Source organism: Gymnoscopelus braueri, assembly GCF_963280865.1.
Source record: "Gymnoscopelus braueri genome assembly, chromosome: 4".
Taxonomy (NCBI): Eukaryota; Metazoa; Chordata; class Actinopteri; order Myctophiformes; family Myctophidae; genus Gymnoscopelus; species Gymnoscopelus braueri.
This window is the reverse complement of record NC_137605.1, coordinates 6,613,369-6,637,792: the sequence shown is the minus strand read 5'-3', so window position 1 is coordinate 6,637,792 and position 24,424 is coordinate 6,613,369. Positions and strand designations below refer to the sequence as shown.

The following is a 24,424-nucleotide window of genomic DNA, read 5'->3' as shown; positions in this document are numbered from 1 at the left end:
AGGCTGTGTAGGTTTGAACATGTTACCTGGCAATAACTCTGATAATTACCTGGTCTTTACCCAGTAATTAGAAAGTTGGACCATATACATTTCCAAAACGTTATCAAGTAAAACCTCACGAGTTACCATGTAAGAAAGGTGTAACTGTACTGTAAAATGAAGTGTTGTCTGTTTCCATAATGTTACCTTGTACTTTCTCGGTAATTGCAGATTACCCGATAACTCCCAGCTATTTAGCCAGTAATTACCTGCTATAACCCAGTAATTAGAAACTTGCACCACGTAGATACCAAACCATTATCAAGTAATACCTCGCAAGTTACCCGGAAAGTAAGGTGGAACTGTACTGTGAAAGTAAGCGTGGTTTGTTTCCATGATATTACCGTGTATTATCCCTGTAATTGTAGATTCTAAACATCCACTATTGCCTAGCAGGTATAGTAGTCTCCTGTGTTACCTGGCAGGGACTCGTATGTTTACGTATGTAAACACGGTTTTATGAATGAAAAGTGAACCTGTAACCATGTGACAACTACCCTCGGATCAGGAGCATTATACCAAATTAATCTCACCTGTGGGTGCGACAACACCCTATAAGTGCGTCACACACCCACACACTCTCCCTCTTTCTACCGACTGGGAAGGCATGACAGGGCCAGCCTTCACCGCCGAGTGACAATGAAGGGTTACAGGTTCACTTTTCATTCATAAAACCGTGTTTACATACGTAAACATACGTTTTATTTCATTTCAAGTGAACCTGTAACCATGTGACAACATGGTACACAGTACACAGTATACCAAATTAGTCACGAGGAGAGTGAACTGACCAAAACCTACAGGTCAAAAGCCATAAAGGAGGAGTAAACCTCATCCCAGTAATACAGCAGAACACAACTGAGTTCAAGCACAGTATTGTCAACTGAAATTCATGTTTACAAAACATTGTCCAGGATAATACCAAACTGAAATGTTCCAAACAAGGGAAACAAACATTCTGGAGCACAAACCAAGGGTGCTCATATTTAACTGTAAACTAAATAACCTCAGTATAAACAAATACAAAAATGTATGAATGAATGAACCATTGTAAAGCGCTTTGAGTAAGCTTGAGTACTTAGAAAAACGCCATAAAAATGCAATAAAAATGCAATTCATTAAACAGCAGAGCTAGGCTAACACAAGCCTACTCCAGTGCTGTGGAGTGCTGCTAGTAAGCTATGCTAGCAGGAGGAAATGTTACTCACTTACCAACAAACTGGCAAGTGAGTTCAAACAAACAATACAGACGATGAGACAACATCACGGCATGCCAAGGGGGTGCCACATACAAGGCAGCCCAGAGTAGGCATCCAGCACCGTGAGGAATCAAAGTCAAATCACAAGCTGGTATAAGCTCTTACCGACCAGGAGGAAGAAAGAGGGAGAGTGTGTGGGTGTGTGACGCACTTATAGGGTGTCGTCGCGCCCACAGGTGAGATTAATTTGGTATAATGCTCCTGATCCGAGGGTAGTTGTCACATGGTTACAGGTTCACTTGAAATGAAATAAAACCAATATTTCCCCTGCAATTTCCAGGTATGTACCCTGCATTTAGAAAGTTAGACCAGGTACATTTACAAAACGTTATCAAGTAAAACCTCCCAAATTACCAAGTAAGAAAGGTGGAACTGTACTGTGAAAGGAAGCGTGGTTTGTTTCCATGATATTGCCCTGTACTTTCCCTCTAATTGGTACTGTAGTTACAGGAACGGTAGTTTTGACTGTGTTACCTGGCAACAACTCAGATATTTCCCCATTAATTACCAGGTATTTACCCAGTATTTAGTGGAGTTTTACCCAATAACCTGGTATTTACCCAGTAATTACAAACTTGTACCACCTACATTCCAAAACATTCTCAAGTAAAACCTTGCAAGTTACCCAGAAAGTAAGGTGGAACTGTACCATAAAAAAGGAAGCCTTGTTTGTTTCCCGGCTATTGTTACAGGTCTCAGGTCCCATAGGCAGATAAGTATTGCTACTGGAAAACAGGTTAAAACAGGGATAACATTAATGACACTGATGATGACATCTTTCTCCAGCAAGCCTCCACAGCAGAATGTATTAATTCACAACCTGTATAGTTTCTTCGCAACTTTTTTTCTTTTTCTCTTTTCTTTTCTCAATATCAATCAAAAAAAATTCATAGTTACAATATTCTCTTTCATTGTCAAATACATTACATTTCAATAGCTTTCACATTTAGTTACAATAACCATATTTCAGTTAGACCAAAACACAAGAAAATGCTCTTTCCCCATCTGCCAAAACATATATCTTCAAGAAATGTAAATGTACATTCACTTTCTGGTATGGAATAGGGGACCATAATATAAAATAAAAGCTCAGCTTCATCTTGTAAAATTATCACATTACTCACATCAATAAAGGAATTACAATTAAACAAATAAACGTCAGTTACAGTAAAATCCCATTCATCAAAAACAACAAAACAAATAATCAAAATAAAATAATCAGGACTAATACAAATACATTATGTTAACAAAAATAAGTATCTCTTCACATAGAAATGGCATAACTCAGCTACACCTAAAACATGTGCTATCTGGCCTGTATACAGCAATAGCAGCCTCCAGTAGTGAGTGCAAGTCACATGCAGTAAAAATTTGCTTTTACAGTTTACACCAAAGTGCATCTCAGTGTGCACAAACACAGGATAAGTGTTTAACACTACTCCCAATAACATTCAGCATATAGCCTACCAGCTGTGCAACGAAACAATCAACTCAGTTAATTCAGTACACATGAACACTTCAAAATTAGTCAATGACATTTTCCTGTTTGTTTACTAGCATTAGCAGCTACCGTTAGCATTAGCAATGAACAAGCCTCTCACCATGCTGGTATTTCTCCTCAAACATCAAAACATCGAGTTGTTTATGCCTAAAACAGTTGCTGGAACTGATTTTTGCTTGACTTAATCAATTTCTGTAATTCTTATACAAAATACTGGCGTGTGGCTTGACACAGTAGCTGCTCTGTTCTCTCTGTCTTTCATGATGTGCGTCAGAAGCAGTGTTGCCAGGTTTTGTGAGAGAAATAAGCAACCAGGTCTAGGAAGCAACTAGGCCACATGAGCACTTTCACCTACTGCTATTTGTGAGCTTGTAGATCTGCTATTTTATCTTTATCTTGAAATAAAATGTGCAATATTTGGAAGATTCAGATGGGGAGTTATACATATTAATTTGGGGATCCTTGACATGAAAATGAGTAATTTACCTGGTAAATACCATGTAATTACCTGGTAATCACACAATACATACTTATTATTACCTGGTAACTACCTGGTAGTTGTCAGGAAAATACTTAGTAATTATCTAGTAACTAATGAGTAATTTACCTGGTAGTTACCATATAATTACCTGGTAAATACTTATTATTACCTGGTAATTACCGTACTGTAAAAGGAAGCGTTACCCCTATCCCTATTGGCCGTCTAAGTGCAATTAGAAAGTTTCGCAGGTTTACCATGCTGGGAACTGGAGTTATGGCTGTTTAAAGCGCAGCCAATAGGAACCAAGAGGTGGTGGGGCTTAAGCAATTAAAGCATGTCCCTATTGGCCGTCTAAGTGCATCTAAAAAGTTTTGTAGGTTTACCATGCTGGGAAATTGAGTTATGGCTGTTTAAAGCCCAGCCAATAGGAATTGTAGATCGGCTATATTCACTTCCTGTTTGGCGTTGATGTTTGACGTTTCGCCACGGTCACGTCATTTTACGAAAACTCAAGCTTTTGATAACTATTCATCGTTATGGTCTTTTGTATATGCTGAGAGAATTTGAGGCGGATCCGACAATCCGCCTAGGAGGAGTTCATTAAAGAACAACTTTGGTTTAGGTCATGGCTCCAAGAGAGTCGGAACATGATACAGGTGTGTATCAATTTACATGGATGTAGGTGAAACCGCATCGTGGCGCTTGAAGCACAACATTTTGTAAGGGCGCCATTAGACCACACCCCATTTTGAGACGATTTTTCACCACTGGTAATGTGTCTGCAATGTTGCGTAACTTTTGGAGTACATATTGCCCCTCAAAAACGCGATTCATTATAGATAAAACAATAATAATAATCATTGCAGTTTCAATAGGGCTTCGCACTACAGTGCAGTGCTCGGGCCCTAATTAAAGCTGCAAGCAGCGATGAACGGGCCCTTGTAGCTTTGTCCACGATACAAGTCTGTATGGCAATCAGCTGAAGAGTTAGGCTACATAGCTTAAGCAATTTCAGCCTGTCCCTATTGGCCATCTAAGTTGGGCAACACAGCAAAATGTGTGGGTAGCGCCCCAATTCTTTTTTTTGCCAAAATCCCCTGCAATATTGTTCAAACTTGTCAAAGCAAGAATAGGCAAGGACAGCCTTTTACAGGAATAGAACATCTTGCACTTTAGAGATAGGTAACACAAATAAGGATCTTCAACTCTAATGTAAAATCACCTATTCCCTCTTTCTTTCTCCTTTTTTGCCTCTACCCTCAAAGACAGATATCTATTTCTAATTTGTAACATAGGAACACATGATGTAAAGGCATCACTCTGAAGCGATGTAAATGGAATACCAGTACATTGGCTTCTGTTGTTTATTCGGATGTTTATTATGCCACAATTGTACAATGATTTGACTGTGTTTCTGCTGAATGCTGAAATCCATAAAGCTTATCATAGTTTAAGGAACTTTGATGAATTGGGTTTTGCTGTGCAACACAAATAGGATTATCTTTTGAAGAAACAAGATGCCTTTTTCTGCTTGTCTCTTTTTCAGAGTCTGCTTCTGGAAGAGGCAGCTTCTACACCTGGTTCATGGTGCTGGCAGTGGTTGGGGTGGGTATGTCTGTAGTCGTGGTCTACCTTGTCCCAGTTGACAACCAGCGAGTCCTTGGTGAGTACGTAATGTTATAGATACATTAATATAGAATGGAAAAGAATAGAATAGGATGTTTGTAGTTAGGCGGAGCACAAGCAAATATTGCAATACTCCTGTGGTAGTGTGTATACACACCAGATAGGGGTGTGGTCCCATCTAGCCAGGGTCTTGTGCAACCTAGTTGGGCATCATCTACAACTGCAATGAATGACAGGGAGACATGCACATGATGACATGGACAGAGACAGACACATGCATTATGATGAATGAGTAAATGATGCTCATTTTAGGGCTGTGCAAGAAACCCACAGTGAGCAGCAAGGCCAACTTACAGACTATTGGGCATGAGTCCACTAATTAATTTACAAACTATCCTAGAAAACACGCACGCACGCATGCACGCACGCACACGCACACACACACACACACACACACACACACACACACACACACACACACACACACACACACACCTTATGGGTCCATTTGGTTCCATTTGTACACTCAGAGTTATGGGGGTCCTTGAAATTAAAAAGTTTGAGAACCACTGTGCTACACTAAATGGAACAGAGCCTTCATTAGTATCATTGGTAATGCCTTTGAAGGAAGTAAGGAAAAGGCCCATTTCTTTCCAATATGGCTGAGCACTGTGCATAGAGCCTTTTAGTGTATTTGTTGTGATTATTCTCACAGCAGACCCCGTAACGGTGTTTGTGCCACGTTTGGTTACAAATTGGAGCAACGGACCGGTGCACCTGGGGCCCCCGGATACCTGATTGCTAAAAAATATAAGAAAGGGACGATAACGAAGCAAGAAAAGAAAGGAAGGTTGTGGAACAGCACGTGAGGAATAAAGGAACACAGATCTACAAGCTCATAATGCGGAGCTTGTAGGTCTGCTATCTTCGAAAGATTTTGGCACATTTTTATGGAGCCGTCTCGTATTTCATAGGTTGCAATAATAATCATTTCTGTTTCTGTTTGCAGAAAGCAAACAATTGGGCATATTTATCTGTTTTAAATAGTATGTCGGGGGATGCATCAATCAATCTATTTTATTTTTGTATCATTTAATGGGTCTGTGGTTAACCTTGTTATTTGGTAACGGTTTTCTGGTTATTATTTTTTTGCCTTTCATGTCTGTTTAGGTCCTTCTACTCAAGCTGAGCCTATCCCAGCTACAGTGACAACCCAACCAGAACCATCATTGCATTCCCAAGATTTTCCTGCTACTGATGGTGAAGGAAAATTCATAGTTTATAGTTTATTTTCTCCGCTAGACCAAAAGGCATGGCCTCGTTCTGCCTGTCTGAAGACAATCAGCGGTGAACCAATCATGCTAGAAGAAAGCATTCTCAAATAAGTAGTCCTATATTTTCTTGGAGTGTATTACAGACAGACAGGAAGGTACAGATACAGAATAGGCGAGGACAATGTATTTACAGATCTAGAACATCTGGCACTTTAGAGAAGGATCTTCAACTCCAATGTAAAATCACCTATTCTGTCTTTATTAACTTCGCCTACCCCACGGTCTGCGAACAAATACATCCGGCTCCGTTTTTGCCTCAGACCACCGGAAGTGGGTAAAACATAGCCTGATTATCAGCCTGAAGCTGCGTGGAGCTCAGCTTGCAGTGACGGCGATTATAAGGGGGAGGGGATTCGAATTTCCCTAAGCTAATCACAAGAGATCCATAGATCCGCCTACATCTGACGTCATCGCACAGCTTGTTTTAGCAGATATTCGCTGATTGGCTTGTCGTTAGACCCACCCCCACCTCCGACTCTCATTGGACGGTTACTGGACGGTATTGAAGATATCCTTGGCCCACATTTCAACACCAGACCAAGAGGCAGTCCACTCAGAGAGTGGGCGGGGTCTATGGTTTGGAACCAGGCTAGGTGAAATAAGCACTTGAAACCTTTTGAGTAATTGTTTAGATTTTTTTTCTTTTTTTTTTTAGTTTTTATTTATTTATTTTTAGATGCTGCTTTTTTTCTTCAATTTTGTTGTTTAAATTTTGTTTTGTTTTAGGGCTCATATAATTTTGTATTATTTTTTTTATTAATTTTTTCCTGGTTCTTTTTCCAGTTAAGAGCACGTTTCAGGCCATTTGGAGTAGGTTGGTGGTATTTTGTAGTGAAACTATTTTGGGTGTCTACGTAATAATTTCTGTTTCTGTTTGCAGGAAGCAAACAATTGGGCATATTTATCTGTTTTAAATAGTATATTTGGGGGATGCATCAATCAATCTATCATTATTTTTGCATCATTGGGGAAGGTTCAGGAAAAATATTAAGATGGAGGGTTCTGACTTATACAGTAAATATCGAATGGTCCCTTAGAGGGGGATTTCTTTTCTTTTTTGCAAACGTGTAGATTTGATGGGTCTATGGTCAATCGTGTTATTCGGTAACAGTTTTCTGGTTATTATTTTGTTGCCTTTCATGTCTGTTTAGGTCCTTCTACTCAAGCTGAGCCTGTCCCAGCTACAGTGACAACCCAACCAGAACCATCATTGCATTCCCAAGATGCTCCTGCTACTGATGGTGAAGGAAAATTCATAGTTTACAGTTTATTTTCTCCGCGAGGCCAAAAGGCATGGCCTCGTATGATGTTTTCCCTTCTGTCTGTCTGAAGACAATCAGTGGTGAACCAATCATGCTAGAAGAAAGCATTCTCAAATAAAGTAGTCCTTTATTTTCTTGGAGTGTATTATAGACAAACAGGAAGGTACAGATACAGAATAGGCGAGGACTATGTATTTACAGGTCTAGAACATCTGGCACTTTAGAGAAGGATCTTCAACTCCGATGTAAAATCACCTACTCTGTCTTTATTAAGTGTGCCTGCCATGTAATGGCGAAACACTTATTGTATTCCACCATACTTATTATTTGATATTAAATATTTATTTTTCATTTTGTATGTTTCGGTTAATTTTTTATTCATTTTTTAACTCATTTTTTTCAGCTTTATTTTTAACCCCGCCAAAATCGACCAACCAAAAAACAGTTAGGAGCACGTTTCAGGCCATTTGTAGTCGATTGGTGGTACTTTGTAGTGACACTATTTTGGGTCCAGACTTAGCGAGCTGCACTGCGAACAATTACCCCCCCTAAGTGGGGGTCTGCAAATAAATACATCCGGCTCCATTTAGCCTCAGACCACCGGAAGTGGGTGAAACAAGCACTTCAAACCATTTGAGTAATTTTCCCTTTTTTTTCTTCTTTTTTTTTTAGATGCTCCTTTCTGCTTAAATTTTTTGTTTAGATTTGTTTTTGTTTTAGGGTTTGGTTCATTTTCTATTTATTTTTTAATTAATTTTTTTCTGGTTCTTTCCAGTTAAGAGCACGTTTCAGGCCATTTGGAGTAGGTTGGTGGTATTTTGTAGGGAAACTATTTTGGGTGTCTACGTAATAATTTCTGTTTCTGTTTGCAGGAAGCAAACAATTGGGCATATTTATCTGTTTTAAATAGTATATTTGGGGGATGCATCAATCAATCTATCATTATTTTTGCATCATTGGGGAAGGTTCAGGAAAAATATTAAGATGGAGGGTCCTGACTTATACAGTAAATATCGAATGGTCCCTTAGAGGGGGATTTCTTTTCTTTTTTGCAAACGTGTAGATTTGATGGGTCTATGGTCAATCGTGTTATTCGGTAACAGTTTTCTGGTTATTATTTTGTTGCCTTTCATGTCTGTTTAGGTCCTTCTACTCAAGCTGAGCCTGTCCCAGCTACAGTGACAACCCAACCAGAACCATCATTGCATTCCCAAGATGCTCCTGCTACTGATGGTGAAGGAAAATTCATAGTCTGAAGACAATCAGTGGTGAACCAATCATGCTAGAAGAAAGCATTCTCAAATAAAGTAGTCCTTTATTTTCTTGGAGTGTATTACAGACAAACAGGAAGGTACAGATACAGAATAGGCAAGGACAATGTATTTACAGGTCTAGAACATCTGGCACGTTAGAGAAGGATCTTCAACACTTTACTTGCCGTTACGCGTTACCACGGCGATGTAATACGCAAAACTACGTAACCACGCCCCCTTTTAGTCCCCCATTGAATCCCAATTGTGGGGGTCTGCGAACAAATTCATCGGGCTCCGTTTTTGCCTCAGACCACCGGAAGTGGGTGAAACAAGCACTTGAAACATTTTGAGTATTTTTTTTCATTGGTCCTTTTTGGCCTCAATTTTTGGGGTTTTCATTTTCTAGGGTTCGGTTCTTTTTTTACATTTTAATTTTTTTGTGGTTCTTTTTTTTACCCTGCCAAAATTGACCACCCAAAAACCAGTTAGGAGCACGTTTCATGAGGGGTCCATAACATTTAACTGAGCTAGGGAATGAGCTCTAGGTTTCGACTTTGTACGATCTTGGCTGTGGTTAAAGTGGTTAAAACAATACATTCATTTATTTCACCCTACCTCTCGAACACAAGGTTGCAAAGACTTGGCAAGCTGCAGGCACACTTAAAATTTCTAAGAAACTTATTTTCTAGTTTATTTTGTTGTTCATTAGTAGGACGCATGTCATGGACACATCTGGTCAGGGGAAATAGCGTATAATTTGTTTTTCCTGTCCAAATTAAAAATGTGATAACAAGAAAAGGCTGTCTGCTTTTGCTAATGTGTTCTCTATTTTTTTGTGTTTTATAGCAATTTATAGCAACTTTTGTATTTTGTAATTCCTTGGGTCCTGAAGGCCACAACTCATGACTTGTGTTGTGGCAACCACACTTGCAATAATATATTTGATGTTCTCCTTTAAAATAAAGCATTAATACTATAATCATTTAGGTAGCAGTGTTCATATTATCCTCATGTCCCTTTTTGTATTTTCTCCACTAGCAGTGACCATCATGGCAATGAAGGAACCAGTATGCCTGATAGAGAGTGACAGTGAAGGGAGACTGCGTGTGGTTCCCAGTGCCCAGAAGATTTTACAGCAGATTGAGCAGAAAGTGGTTGTGGTGTCAGTAGTGGGCATGTACCGCACCGGAAAGTCCTACCTCATGAACAAGCTGGCTGGAACAAACAAAGGTGAGCATTTTCATTATAAGATACATGTATCTCATGATACAGTATGTGTTCCACTGTCCACAAAATGGAACCTCCTAGTTCATATAATTACTAATGCATTATATTTTAAACAAATATTAAATATAAACATGGGTCAGGACTCAGGACATTGTAATTTTGACAATTTAACCGTTTCTCTATAGTGGTAAAATCCAGTTGCCTAATTATAACAATACAATCTCAGCTTTAACTCCCATAGTGTGAAGCCATCTGCAGGTTCTCACTTACAAGTAGCAGCAAGTAGCTGAAGGAGTTCATGTCTTTCCCTTGGTGTCTATGGTTGTGAGTTTGAGTCCTGGGTGTTGCAGAATAAACATGCAAATAATGCCTACTCAGGAATTATGGATTATGATTTCATACAAACCAAAAAAAAAGAAAGAAGAATGCCTTGTCTAGCAGTAAGGAGAGATCAGCATTTGTTACTTACAAAGCTATTTTAGAAAAACCCGCTCCTGAACATGGCTCACCCTGATGGTTGCAAAAATCTGTACTGAATTAGGTATCTGCTTTTTGCTACTACCCCATGTTTGCAACACGCTTCAAAAATATTACGTATATGTTGTCCATGTTAATCCCACTGAGTCAATTGTAAGATTTAATTGCAGACTTTATAGATTTGAACTCATCGTTTTAAATTTTTTGTTTGTTTGTTTGTTTTTTTATGTTTAAATTTATTTTATTTCGATTGTTTTTAGTTGCATTGACAATTCATATTATGTATGTTGTTACATTTATTATTTATTATGTTTCAATTTGATAATAGTAATTTATTCTTACTTCTGTCTGCATAATCCGGACCATTAAAAATTATAGTTTCAATACATTTATTCATTGTTGAATTCATGATTCAATGATGAGATGAGATCATTGAATGATAAGTTGATCATTTCATTTATTCACATTTAATGCATCATTTAAATAAATGATGATGGTGATGAATAGATATGTCTGTGCCTGCATGCGTGGCTCAAAACTAAGCAAAGGCAAACTAAGTAAAGGCATACTTTCAACACTTACAGATATTGTCATAATTTTGAGTTTTTAAGTCTGCATGTGTGGTATCAGAAGTCTGATTTATGCCATCAGACTAGTATTAAGACCCAGCATCAATATGGACAGTCTTTTTTAAATATGTTTTAATGGAATTTGGTTTGTTATTGTCCTATATTTCATCCTCAAGGATTCCCTCTGGGATCCACCATCCAATCCAAGACAAAGGGCATCTGGATGTGGTGTGTACCTCACCCCAGAAAGACTGACCAGACTCTGGTGCTGCTGGATACAGAGGGACTGGGAGATATAGAGAAGGTGAGACACCATTTTGTTTCATGTTCAAATGATGTTGCATTTAATAATTATAAATAATCAAGTTATTACAGGAAAGCAATGGGGATGTGATGCCAGAAGCTGGGGGTTTCTGTAAATTATTCTAATACTCATTAATCTCATAAAAATGACTGTAATCAGTCGTGGCGAAAACCTGAATCCATGAGAACGTGGTGGGTGGACTTTCCTGATTATGGGTTGGAGAATATATATATATATATATATATATATATATATATATATATATATGAGGTTGCGTTAGACCGGTAATTGCCGGTTTTGACAGATATTTTATGTCAAAGACCGGAAAATATAAATCTCCCCGGACACCTGACCGGTTGACAATGACAAGGCAGTTCATTATAATATCGCTGCAAATCTCTCTCTCTCTCTCTCTCTCTCTCTCTCTCTCTCTCTCTCTCTCTCTCTCTGTCTCTCTGTCTCTCTCTGTCTCTCTCTCTCTCTCTCTCTCTGTCTCTCACACAGTTCTAACTTTATGGTTAAGTTACATCTATTTCCTGTTAATAATAACCTGTGTAAAATGTGCTGCACAGGAGACAATTTATTGTGAAGGTGAGAACGGATCAGGAAAGTTGTTGTTACTGGGAAGTTGTCGCGTACGCGTAGACTAGAGATATGTTGTCGGCATTCTAAATGTGAGATCGCTGGCTGATCCGGACGGTTATTAAGTTGTGTATTGAAGTAAGTAAGTAAGTAAATTTTATTTATAAAGCACATTTCAAAACAAGGTTACAAAGTGCTGTACAGTGGAACACAATTAAACAAAATTAACAAGTTAACAACAGAGTATAAAAGTATATAAATAGAGTATAATAAAACAATACAACAACAAGGATTAAAACAAAGCAATTTGTCCGTGAAAGTCAGGTAGAACTGTATGGGTAAAAATGCTTACGGAACAAATGTGTTTTTAACATCCTCTTAAAACCTTCAACAGACTCTGCATTATTTATGGCCAATGGTAGGGCGTTCCACAGTGTGGGAGCAACCACTGCAAAAGCCCGGTCACCCTTTGTTTTGCGATTGGACGCAGGTATTTTGAGAAGGCCTTTGTCAGAGGACCTGAGGGATCTCATATTGTCCTTAGGAGGCAGTAGGTCCAAAATATAAGGTGGGGCCAGCCCGTGTAATGCTTTATAAGTGGTTAGGATAATTTTGAAATCTATTCTGGACCTAACTGGTAGCCAGTGCAGTGCGGCTAACACCGGAGTTATGTGTGCTCTGCGGTTTGTGTTAGTAAGGATTCTGGCTGCCGTATTCTGAACTAGTTGGAGTCGGGATAATGATGAACGGCTCAGGGTGGTATAGAGTCCGTTACAATAGTCAAGACGGGAGGAAACAAAAGCGTGCATGACTTTTTCCAGATCTTGAGAAGTGAGCATTGATTTAATTTTTGCAATATTGCGTAGATGGTAGAAGCATGACTGAACAGTCAAAACAAGTTGTATCATAAGTTAGAATACGTCACAATCACTTTCAAATGAGAGGGCACTTGTGAGTAAATTTGGCATGATGTCCAACCATGAATTAACAACAATGCACGCACATTTGGAGATGAAACATCCAACAAACACGGGATACCTAAAGACTTACCAAAATCTATCCACACTGAACTGTCGCATCCAGATGAAACACAACATTAATCTTAAAGGTGGACACGTTAAAACGTTACCACTTTTATGGAATATATGAGGAGACTACAAGATTCCCACATGCTTCATCAACTTTCCCCAAAAGCTGTCCTAACCAGACGCAGGGACGGCATCCACTGCCTATCTATTACAGTATATCCTGTGAGTAGCCTATAATGTATTGCCTTAACAGCTCAGCTGAGCCACGTTATAAATGATTAATCTAAGTACCCATTTCTGTACAGTAGGTATTCTGAAGGAAATGTGTTCAAACACAACAGATTATTTAGAAAACATTACGCACGCTGCATGCGCTCAATGCGCAAATGGTAATGTAGGCAATTAATGCATGCGTGCAAGATGACCCTGCTATAAAATATTACTAATTATGTTCAAACAGTTCAATCCAAAATACCATGCTGTAAGTGTTAGGCTGCATTTACTTAATTAATCGAAACCTAAAAAAGGTAAGTAGAAAAGCAGAAAAATGTATGGAAAAAATTAGCACCTACATTTTTGTTAAAAAAATTAATAATACATTATATAGAAACAATTGCTCAAATGGTTTCAAGTGCTTGTTTCACCCACTTGCGGTGGTCTGAGGCAAAAATGGAACATAATATAATTGTTCGCAAACCCCCACTTAAGGGGTTAGGCAAAATTTCGGAGCATTTTGGGCACTTTTCAAAACCGGAAGTGAATAAATCCACTTTTGGGTCTGATGCATTTGTTCACAGACCCCCACTTAGAGGGGGTGTGCGAAGTTTCGGAGCATTTTGGGCACTTTTTAAAACCGGTGTGAACAGATCCACTTCCGGGTTGGACCATTGAGCTCCACACCCCTCAGAGAGTGTGTGGGTGAAAAATAAAAAATAAAAACAAAAATAATTTTCTGGAAAAAAAAAGGAAAAAAAAACAAAAGTTCACCCATACATTTTGGACTCGGTAGCATGCTGCAAACTCGAGTTATGGCTGTTTAAAGGCCGGCCAATAGGAAGACAGAGGGGGCGGGGCTTCAGAAATTAAAGCTCGGTTATCAAAAGCTTGAGTTTATGTAAAACGGCGTGACCGTTTTACATAAACTCAAGCTTTTGATAACTTTTAATCGTTAACATCTTTTGTGTACTCTGAGTGAATTTGAGGCGGATCCGACAATCCGCCTAGGAGGAGTTCGTTAAAGTAGAACGCGTGAAATGCACAAAAACGCCACTATCAATTAAAAATGGCCGACTTCCTGTTTGGTTTTGGTCATGGCTCCAAGAGACGTAAGTCGGGACATGATACAGGTGTATACCGATTTTTATACATGTAGGTGAAACTGTATTGTTGGGATTGAAGCACATACTTTTGTAGGGGGCGCTATTGAGCCATTAGGCCACGCCCCCTTTTGAGACTATTTAAATACGTAATTTTTCGCCACTGGTGATGTGTTTGCAAAGTTGCGTAACTTTTGGAGTAGGTATTGCCCCTCAAAAACGCGATTCATTATCGGGAAGAATCGGAATAATAATAATAATCATTGCAGTTTCAATAGGGCTTCGCACTACTGTGCAGTGCTCGGGCCCTAATAATAATAACAACAGAAATGGATTCTACACACATAAACCCTAAAAAATATATGTATTATTCTAGGACAAGCAGGTCAAAAGGTACATTTTAGCCATGGCGTTCCGTCGTCATCTTGGATTATGCAAATTACAAGAGTTTCCCAAATATGGCAACTTTGGGCAACCAAGCCAGAATTGTTCTAGGACAGCATATGAATACAAATGAACAACAACAAAAAACTTCATAGGAAACAACTTTATAGGTGTTTGAAATTTCAAGTGCACTAATAACATAACATTCACATTAAATAGCAGACCTCTTGATTGTGTCCAAAACTCACACTAATTAGTAAACATTCTCTCTGTCATGTGATCAAGATTTCAGATTCCATTCCGATTTACTATAATCGGCTTCCAAAGTATACGGTAGGGGCCTATAAACAATGCAGAGCTTATAGAAATTAAGCGCCCTGCAGCTTCCTCAACGGCTGCACTCCTGGGCAAGAAACCAAGCCTGGCGGAGATTTGTGCTCAGAGGAGCACACTTTTGGCTGTCTGTTAAACACATTTTAACATATTGTAACAAATGGTGGCAAACTATGAACTACATGTGATCAGAGTAATGTAAACAACACATCCAAAAATGTATTCTGGTTTCAGGGAGATACGACGGATGACAACTGGATCTTTTCCATGGCAGTTCTGCTCAGCAGCACCATGGTCTACAACAGCATGGGCACCATTGATAATAAAGCCCTGGAGAACCTTCAGTATCCTTCAAATCATTCACTCATTGTCTCCGCCAGGCCGAAGTCGTGGCTGAGACTATTTGCACCCTGTTTGTCTGTCCGACATGTGTGTCTGTGAACGGCTAATCTCCGGCACCGTTGGACCGACCAAAGCAAAACTGAGCACGCACACTCCTTGGATGTCAGAGCAGAACTTCTGCCCCAAATTTTCGGCCTGTTATAGCGCCACCAGCGGGTCCATTTTTCCAACAAAAAATGTTTTATTGCTCCTACAGATTTTGTCCAAACCAGTGGCGTAGCCAGAACGCTAGCCTGGCTGGCTGGGCCTAGGGAGTCGCGGGTGGGCACGCACGCGCGCACGGAATTTTTCGGTTATTAGCAGTTTTTGATACTTTTTCGTGGGTTTGTGGCGGATTTCGGTTACCTACTGTATATATACACTGTTATCAAAATGGCTGATTTTTGTTTTTTTTGGGGTGGGCAGAAAAAACAAATGGGTGGGCCCAGGCCTACCTATGCCCAACCGTGGCTACGCCCCTGGTCCAAACGTCACGCAAATCGATACACAGTATCTCTATAGTCATGACTCATGTGATCAAGACAGATCTGTTTGATTTTTCATATTCTATCCTGTTTGGCTAACATTGGCTTCCAAAGTTTGCAGGATTGGTCAGTTTTGAACAAAATGCCTCAAATCATAATCGCAGCGTGCGATTGCTGTGAAATTTTACCCGCATATTCCCACTAGGACGAGGAAGACATGCCACCCTTTACACATTGTGCTGTTATAGCGCCACTTGGGGGTAATTATTTTTCAAAACACATTTTTTTATATTACTCCTACAGATTATGTCCAAACATCATGCAAAAAAAATCGGTACACATTATCTCCATAGTAATTTCATCAAGAATAACCTGTCCTATTTCTCATATTCCATCCTGATTGGCAAATTCCAAACATTGCTGGCCCACAATAACCTACCTGACCTGGCGGAGACCTGTGCTCCGTGGAGCACTTTTTCTAGTTATTCCCTCATTTACTCATATTAAATCTGTGATTATTGAGTCCTATATTTGGCAAGTTTTCACGTGTTAATTTATTATCTTTAGAATAGTCTTATCCAGTCCAAGTACTTGGACAAGCTGAAGTAGGTTTTGGGAAAGCCCTTTGCAAATGCTTAAAACTTCTCTCCAATGTCCATAAAAATGCAGATACACTTTTTGAACACCCTTGTGCTTATAGAGCATTTATCTTGGTATTGTGAATGTAATGAGGTGGTAGGAGTGCCACAGCAAGAAGATGCTCTCTAGCGCCAAACAATGTTTTAGGGACAATTTTCCTCTTAACAAACATTTATATAGTATTTAATACTAAATAAGTAATCTCACATAGGTAATTCTGTCTTTACAGATTAAAACTACATTTAGCAGATTTTAAGTTTAAAGACCAAGTGTTGTGTGAGGTTCTTTTATCATCCTCAACACCATCCCTTACAGCTATGTGACAGAACTGACAAAGCATATCAAAATGAAGTCCAATAAGGATGAGGATGATGATCGTACGTATGTACGTTTCCTTCCCTCCTTTGTGTGGGCTGTGCGAGATTTTTCACTCGATCTGGAGCTGGACGGCAAACCCATAACAGCAAACGAGTACCTGGAAAACGGTCTCAAGGACAAACAAGGTTTCATGAACTGCTGACAAATTATTTGAATATAGTTGAGATTTCAATAATTTAAACTAGGTATTAGATGCTCTTGCACATTTACACTAAAAGGTATTGTGTTCTGTATGTGTTTAATTTTGTCAAAGGTACAGAGAATCAGCAGTACAACGAACCCCGTGCCTGCCTTCGTAAATTCTTCTTGCATCGTGCATGTTTTGTGTTTGAGAGACCAGCCAACGCTAAGACAATGAAACGAATGGAGGAACTGGCTGATGCTGACCTGGATCCAGACTTTGTTGAACAGGTCGAAAAGTTCACTGAACACATCTACACTAAGTCTGAGACCAAGACTATCAGTGATGGCATAAAGGTCACTGGCAGATGTAAGTGAGATTTAAATAAGGTGTTTCAGTCTATTTTATGCCATTTTCACGGGTCGTACTTTAACAAACTCCTCCTAGGAAGATGGTCAGATCCGCCTCAAACTCGCTCAGCGCAGACAAAAGGCCTTAACGATAAAAATATATCAAAAGCGTGAGTTTTCGTAAAACGGCGTGACTGTGGCGAAGGGTCAAACTTCCATGTTTCACTGCCAAAGGTCAAGTTTTTCCTTTTTTTCGATGGAAATTTTGAGCTGATTGCCTTACAGACTTGTGGGTGATGTCATTGGACTCAGATCAGAGTTCTTGTCTTTCATTGGTGTAACGAGGCTGCACCCCCTTTTGTGATTGGGCGATATTTGTAAATTCCTATATTTTGCCATAACTTTTGAACAGTTTGTCGTAGCCACCTGTGAGTCGCCTAATTGGACTCGGTTTAAAGTCCTTGTCCTTCATTGGTGTTACTTAGCTCCGCCCCCTCTTACATTTTTAACGGTTTGTTGTGCAGACTTGTGAGTCGTGCCACTTGATTCGGTTGAGAGTCCTTTTCCTTTATTGGAGATACATAGACATGCCCGCGGCCCATAGACTCTGCTCCCTGTTCTGATATTCAATATTTGGCCCTAACGTGCACAGAGGTGCGAGGGCCTGATCACTGCTGCTTGCAGCTTTAATGTTGTTGCTGTTTTTGCACATTCTAAAATGGATAGTCCCTATCCTTGATTCTGATTGGCTGGTTTCGGTTTAGTAGATGTGATAAAACACACTATAATGTTTATAATGTTTTTTTTTTTTACAGATTATTAAAGTACAGAATATAAGCTTTCAAATGAAGTGTCATTCATTGAAATAGGAAAATATTTGAAGAACTGCTCATTTGAATCTTGTTAAACTATAATAGTCCAAACTGAGAAAATCCCTTCTAAAGAATTAGCAGAAAGTTGATGCAACACAATTAAAATGTTGCCCACTTTTACAACACATAATTTTCGGAAATTCGGCCATGCTTAGAAAACAGAATAGCCTACAGACCAGTGTGGTCTAGGGCTTTCACTACTAGTGATAATAAAGACGCTCCGGGGCCAGTGTTGCCAGATTCTGTGAGAGAAACAAGCGACAAGGTCTTTGAAAACAAGCCAAAAAGAAACGACCAGTTTCACCACTTGAGCCCTATTAAATCAGAATCTTGAAAGCAAGCCCAAATAAGCAGCTACACTTCAGAAACAGGCCAAAACAAAAGCAACCAGCAACTGAATATTTATAAGCGACTTTAAAGGAAAACAAGCCCAAAGTCGCCTATAATAATCAGACCTGGCAACACTGTCTGGGGTGTCTGTCACACTGTCACGGTATTTCGCACCAGCTCGGTTGCAATATCTAGCCCTATGAAACTTCAACCTGGTGTTTGCACTTTCTACATTTACAGCCTGTACATCTACATAAACGTTCAGATTTGAAATATAAATTGCTTAGCCCGTGGCCATGGATGTTACAATTCACTTCGGGCAGGTATAAGTACCTGTATCTTCAGCATTGTTCAATAAAAAGCATTTTAATCCAATCGGCGGCCATTTTCTCATAGAGTTATAATGTATCAGAGTGCAATTCACCTCCCAACCGATACGGTCGCGTAGTTGAAAGCAAATGGAGAACATTCGGAGACAATGGCCACCAATCGGATTAAAATGCTTTTCATTGAACAATACGGAAGACAAGGGTACTTATGCGGACCAGTACATAATTGTAACATCCGTGGCCATGGGATCAGCACTTTATATTTGAAATATGAACGTTTATGTAGATGTACGGGTTGTAATTGGAGAAATGCAAACACCAAGTAGAAGTTTAGTTGTGACCCTTACGACGGACGAGCGTCGTGTGATCCATGGCTAGTCAACAAGGCTAGGCTACTCGTTACCGTCTTTTTGTCCACATCTTCAGTGAAATACTTCCATACAAACAAACGTCGAGCGGCCTGTTGTTTAGCTGGGGCCGCCCTCACCTAGCTGCTGTGTTCGCTACAATGTTATATTTTTATACAGCTAGATTCTGATTCTGAAGTCCTGGAAAAGACTAACGCAATACTGGCCGCTTCCCACCGTGGTGGAGTTGGTTTCAGGTTGGATATTCACCCAGCTGGATATTACTCCAGTAAAGTAAAAAATACCTCAAAATTGTACTTAAAGGGATACTTCACTCTCGGGCCGGGGACACATTTAAAAAAAATATTAAAAATAAATGAAAAAAGTTATGGAAAATTCATGGCCCCCTCACGCATTAGTAGGACACTCTAATGCGTGAGGGGGCCATGAATTTTCCATAACTTTTTTCATTTATTTTTAATATTTTTTTTAAATGTGTCCCCGGCCCTAAAGTGAAGTATCCCTTTAAGTGCAGTACTTGAGTAAATGTACTTAATTACTTTACACCACCACAGACAGGCATACTGATGGGCGGGGATTAGGCGTGTAACGGAGAACAATGGAGCCTACGACCAACCAAAACCACTCATGCAAATGTTGTCCCTGCACGTTAAAATCACTCTCCGCCCACACCAGACCGACAGAAACACACACAAACACAGCTGTTTTTGTAATGTAATTTACATATTTACATATTTTTTGTTTTGATTGTATTGCTGTATTGTTGTATTATGCTTTCTGCTTTGGCAATGTAAACGTATGTTTTCTCATGCCAATAAAGCCCTTTGAATTGAATTGAAAATTGTAATTTAAACCACTTAATGATTCTAAAACAATTATCTTTTGGAATACAAACCTTCTTCAACATTCGAACTGTGTTAATATGAGAAGAAAAAAAAAACTTATTTTGCTCTTGCTTTCTTTTCTCCAGCCAGAGTCACATATTTGAAAGAAAAAAAAAATGCATAATTTAATTATTTGTATCACTGACGATGGCATAGTAAAAAAAAGGATTTGTAAGGATTCATGACAGTATAACATCCGGTATACCTCCCAGCCTCCCCTTGTTGTTGTAGGTGACATTGGAATTAGCAACATCTGACTTTTGTCTGTTCCAGCATAAACTGGAAATCAGTCTCTGAACTATCATGACTAGAACACTTGCTGAATCAGTCTTCCTTCCACAGTGCTTGGTCACCTGGCAGAGACATACGTGAAAGCCATCCGTAGTGGAGAGGTTCCCTGTCTGGAAAATGCTGTGAAGGTACTGGCTGAGATTGAGAATGCCAAAGCTGTTGAGCAGGCCCGGGTCCTCTATGTACAGAGGATGACGTCAGTACGCTTCCCCACCAACACCCTGGAGGAGCTGTCTGCAATCCATGCATCCAGTCAGAGAGAGGCCCTGTCACTTTTCATAAAACGTTCCTTCAAAGATGATGATGGCCAATATCAGATGAAGCTTCTGGTATGTGTTGGAAATTAACATCCATTGTTTTCATATTATGTGTTTCCATCACCTTATGCAACACTTTTAAAACACCTCTAAAGCTTAGTCAAATTATTGTCCTTTTGAGTCCCTTGCTTAAAACTTTTTCTCTTGAGTTGTTTAACTGCTGCTTTCTGTCTCTTGTCTTTCACTGTGGGAGGCCCTCCCAGCTCCCACATGCGTTACACACCTGGCCAAATCATAATCATTAATGAGCTAACTGCATTAAATATAGAATCTGTAATGCCATTTTTACAATTCAGTAATAGCCCCTCAATAATCATCTACTGGATGAGTAAAGGACAATAACTTAGATAGACTGAGCAATACACTTTTGGAGCACACTACAGATTAACCCCTTTGGGAATATAAATACATTAATTTTCACCACTATGTTTTTAGAGTGTACTTCAGGGGGAATATGATCAGATCCGTGAGAAAAACGTCAACGAATCCAGGAAGGCATGTGAACTAATCATCAAACAAGTCTTTGAACCTCTGGAGGCCAACCTGGTAGCTGGTCTCTACAAAGTCCCTGGAGGTTACAAGACGTTCTGCCAGGACCTCCAGATGATGACTGATAAATACATCCGTGCAGAAGGCAGAGGAGTCAAGGTCAGTTAGATTCCTGCCTACTTCAGATCTGAGTCAGAGAATGTTAAATTAAACCATCTATACTGATGAGTAGTAACAGGTTTTCATATGGGCCTATACTGTGTGTGTGTGTGTGTGTGTGTGTGTGTGTGTGTGCGTGTGCGTGTGCGTGTGCGTGCGTGTGCGAGACCAGGCTGAGGAGGTGCTGAAGGCATACCTGGATAAGAAGGCGGTAACTGGCAACACCTTACGAGCAGAGGATAAAAACCTCTCAGAGGCACAGCGGAGAGATGAAGGTAAACTATATTACAGAGTCAGTCAGTAAATCAATTAAGCTCTATTTCTATAGAACATTTCCTTGTGAATTGTGCTTTACAAATACCCAAATAAGGTATTTAAAAGCAGGGGCGCAGATAGTATTTTTGAAGTGTGTGTGTGGGGGTGCTCTGTCCTCTAGATGCTCTGAGCTTAGCCATGGAACTTGTCAAGGTCCATCACTGATACCCAGCTCTACAAAGTATCCACTCCATGTCCTCTCTTTTAACTCAGTTGCCTTCTCCAAAATGACGCCTGAAATACAGACTTCTGAGAGCCGGAAGAGGCGTCTACCTTTATATGTCTATGATTGCATGCTACAAACATAGCATTCTCTGGCTAATGCCTTCCCATAGCCCAAGGGGTTGGGACCTTGTGATTGGTTCAGAAACATACAGGCTACCGTTTCAGACTGAAACTTCAAAATAAAATGACCTAAAAACCCATTTCACCAGGACTTTAAAGTGGTTCCACACCATTGTTCGACCAGGTTCAGACGTATTCCTTCAGCCAGGCTATTTTTGACGTAGACTTTCTAACGAGATATCACTGTCTTGTCCAGAGAGGTTGGAGAACATGCTGTAAATGGAATGGCTAATGTATGGTGGTTGGTGTGTGAGTAAGGGAAATACTGTATGGATATAAGTATTGGCATGTGGATTGTGACTGCGCTCTCTCTAGTGTTGGGGAGTTAAATAGGAGTTATTGGTTTAATATTCAACATGATAAAGTCCAGTAAAACAAAAGCAATATTTATAAACATGATGCACCTAAAATCTATTTTTGTATTTCACAGATTATGAATTACCGTGATTGAAACCAAAATCTGAATTAAATGAATCGCCCACATCAGCTCTAGGGTTTAGGGTTCGGTTTCTGGTTGGGGTTAGGGGTGTGGTTAGGGTTATGGTTGCGGGAACATAGGGCTGATGGGACATAAAGATACACTCCTGTTAGCTTTCAGTAATTAAGACTTTGTGTGATGGTAACAGTGTTTTCTTTTGAATGGTTCTGTCTTATTGGTTTCCTACAGAGGAGAAAGCGAAATCGGAGGAGAGAGAGAGAGAGAGACGGGCCAGGGCGGAGCATCAGATGGTACTGGAGAGGCAGATAGCTGATCAGCAGAAAACCCTAGAGGAGAATAAGAAACAGCTCAAGGAGATGAAGGAAAGAGAGCAGAAACAAGCCAAAGCAGAGCATGAGAAGCTGATGGCTGTAAGTGATTATGTGAATGGTGACTGTTGTTATTAAAGTTTCAATTCTTTTGGATCTTCTTCAGGTTTAATTTCATTTCATTTCATTTCAAAAGTCATTCAAAAACCTTTTTTGTACAGAACATTAAATAATAGTCACAGGCCTTTTTTAAACTGAATCACTGCACTTTGCAGTTCGGGTTCGAACACCAAGATATAGGCCTAGAGAGGATGTGCATAGACTTGATCGGAAATGAATACTGTGTGTCAAGAGTAGAATGTGTTTTTATATCATGTGGACTCTGTGATGTGTAGGCTGTGCTGTTTATAATATGTCTGATAATGTGTTATTTCAGGAGATTAAGACACAAAAGGAAAGAGCTGATGAGCGGGAGTCACTTCGGTTGGAAGAACAGGAGAAGGCTCTCGAGAGACAGAGAGAGTTGGAGGAAGAGAAGAGGAATTCCAATTATATGGAAATTATTAAGCTTTTAATAACTGCATTTACAACCCTTATTCCAAAATTATTCTTATAGAGGAAAACGCCGGGTAAACACCATCCATTTTAAGAATGACCAGATTCTTCTTGTGCCCCAGGAAGGTTCAGTCAGTATTACAATGTTTGTGTGAGATCTTATACCCAAATGAGATTTATATTATTAACACCTAATTTGCGTGCATGTTTTTGTATGTAATCTGTAATATTGGTGGAACCAGATTAGGATGTATGGAAATGTACTCAGTATGGTGTTATTGGTGGAGCCAGAGTTGACATGTATTGAAATAATTGGACCAACCTAGAATGTTAGGGCAGACAACCCCTGGGGCATAGAGAAGTATGGGATTCCTCATCAGGATGCCACAACATCCCTTGAAGATATTGGCTGCAATCTCTCAAAACTATATTATAGCACTTTAGAGACAATGTCAGCTGATAGGAGATAATAATAAAATGCTATGTCTGCTCGGGTTCCCTCCAAATGATAGCAATATGTCTTTTTACTATAATAAAGATGGAAATTTGTTTTAATTCTTTATTACATGTATTCATTTTGTCATATGCCATATATGCATTAGATAATCACCTGCTATGTTACACTTCCTACAATAAAAGCAATATAAATGTATTTTTATTGACTTTGTCAACATTATTCTCATGTATGTACTGATATTTGTTTCTACCAGTGTTGGGGGTAATGTAAAACTCTGATTACTTTTTTGTGTTAAGTTACAAAGTTTTGGTTTTGCAATTCAAGTAATCAGTTACTTAGTTACTGTATGTGTCAAATAAGTAATAAATACGAGCATTGTTACAAAAGTTGCTTTTAACATTTTTAGAAACAAAATTTGGGTAAACACCATCCATTTGAACTCATTCACTGCCATGGACTACTTCACTAACTTTTTTTCCAAAGGCCCACACTGCCACAGACGACTTTGACGACTTTTTGTTTTTTAATCGTTTTATAAAAGATCGTGCTGTTCTCTATCACCCGAGTGATCACTTTCACTTTCTACTCACCCGGATCCGGAAATAACGTCATCCGAAGATTTCCGCCTCCGTCCACT

At 39.4% G+C, this 24,424-nt stretch overlaps 1 protein-coding gene across 1 annotated transcript in view; it reads left to right on the top strand.

The window, feature by feature from the left end:
* LOC308083934 (guanylate-binding protein 1-like) overlaps positions 1 to 23,982 on the top strand; it is a 41,779-nt gene extending 17,797 nt beyond the window's left edge. Inside the window, exons 3-16 of the mRNA XM_080426360.1 lie at positions 4,827 to 4,943; positions 6,077 to 6,166; positions 7,392 to 7,481; positions 8,646 to 8,735; positions 9,794 to 9,985; positions 11,205 to 11,332; positions 15,210 to 15,319; positions 16,796 to 16,983; positions 17,112 to 17,348; positions 20,455 to 20,732; positions 21,156 to 21,368; positions 21,541 to 21,643; positions 22,696 to 22,877; positions 23,212 to 23,982. Of these exons, the coding sequence (XP_080282486.1) occupies positions 4,827 to 4,943; positions 6,077 to 6,166; positions 7,392 to 7,481; positions 8,646 to 8,735; positions 9,794 to 9,985; positions 11,205 to 11,332; positions 15,210 to 15,319; positions 16,796 to 16,983; positions 17,112 to 17,348; positions 20,455 to 20,732; positions 21,156 to 21,368; positions 21,541 to 21,643; positions 22,696 to 22,877; positions 23,212 to 23,391 (2,198 nt within the window). The 3' untranslated portion in view covers positions 23,392 to 23,982. The remainder of the gene's footprint in view (positions 1 to 4,826; positions 4,944 to 6,076; positions 6,167 to 7,391; positions 7,482 to 8,645; positions 8,736 to 9,793; positions 9,986 to 11,204; positions 11,333 to 15,209; positions 15,320 to 16,795; positions 16,984 to 17,111; positions 17,349 to 20,454; positions 20,733 to 21,155; positions 21,369 to 21,540; positions 21,644 to 22,695; positions 22,878 to 23,211) is intronic.
* Positions 23,983 to 24,424: the final 442 nt, after the last annotated feature.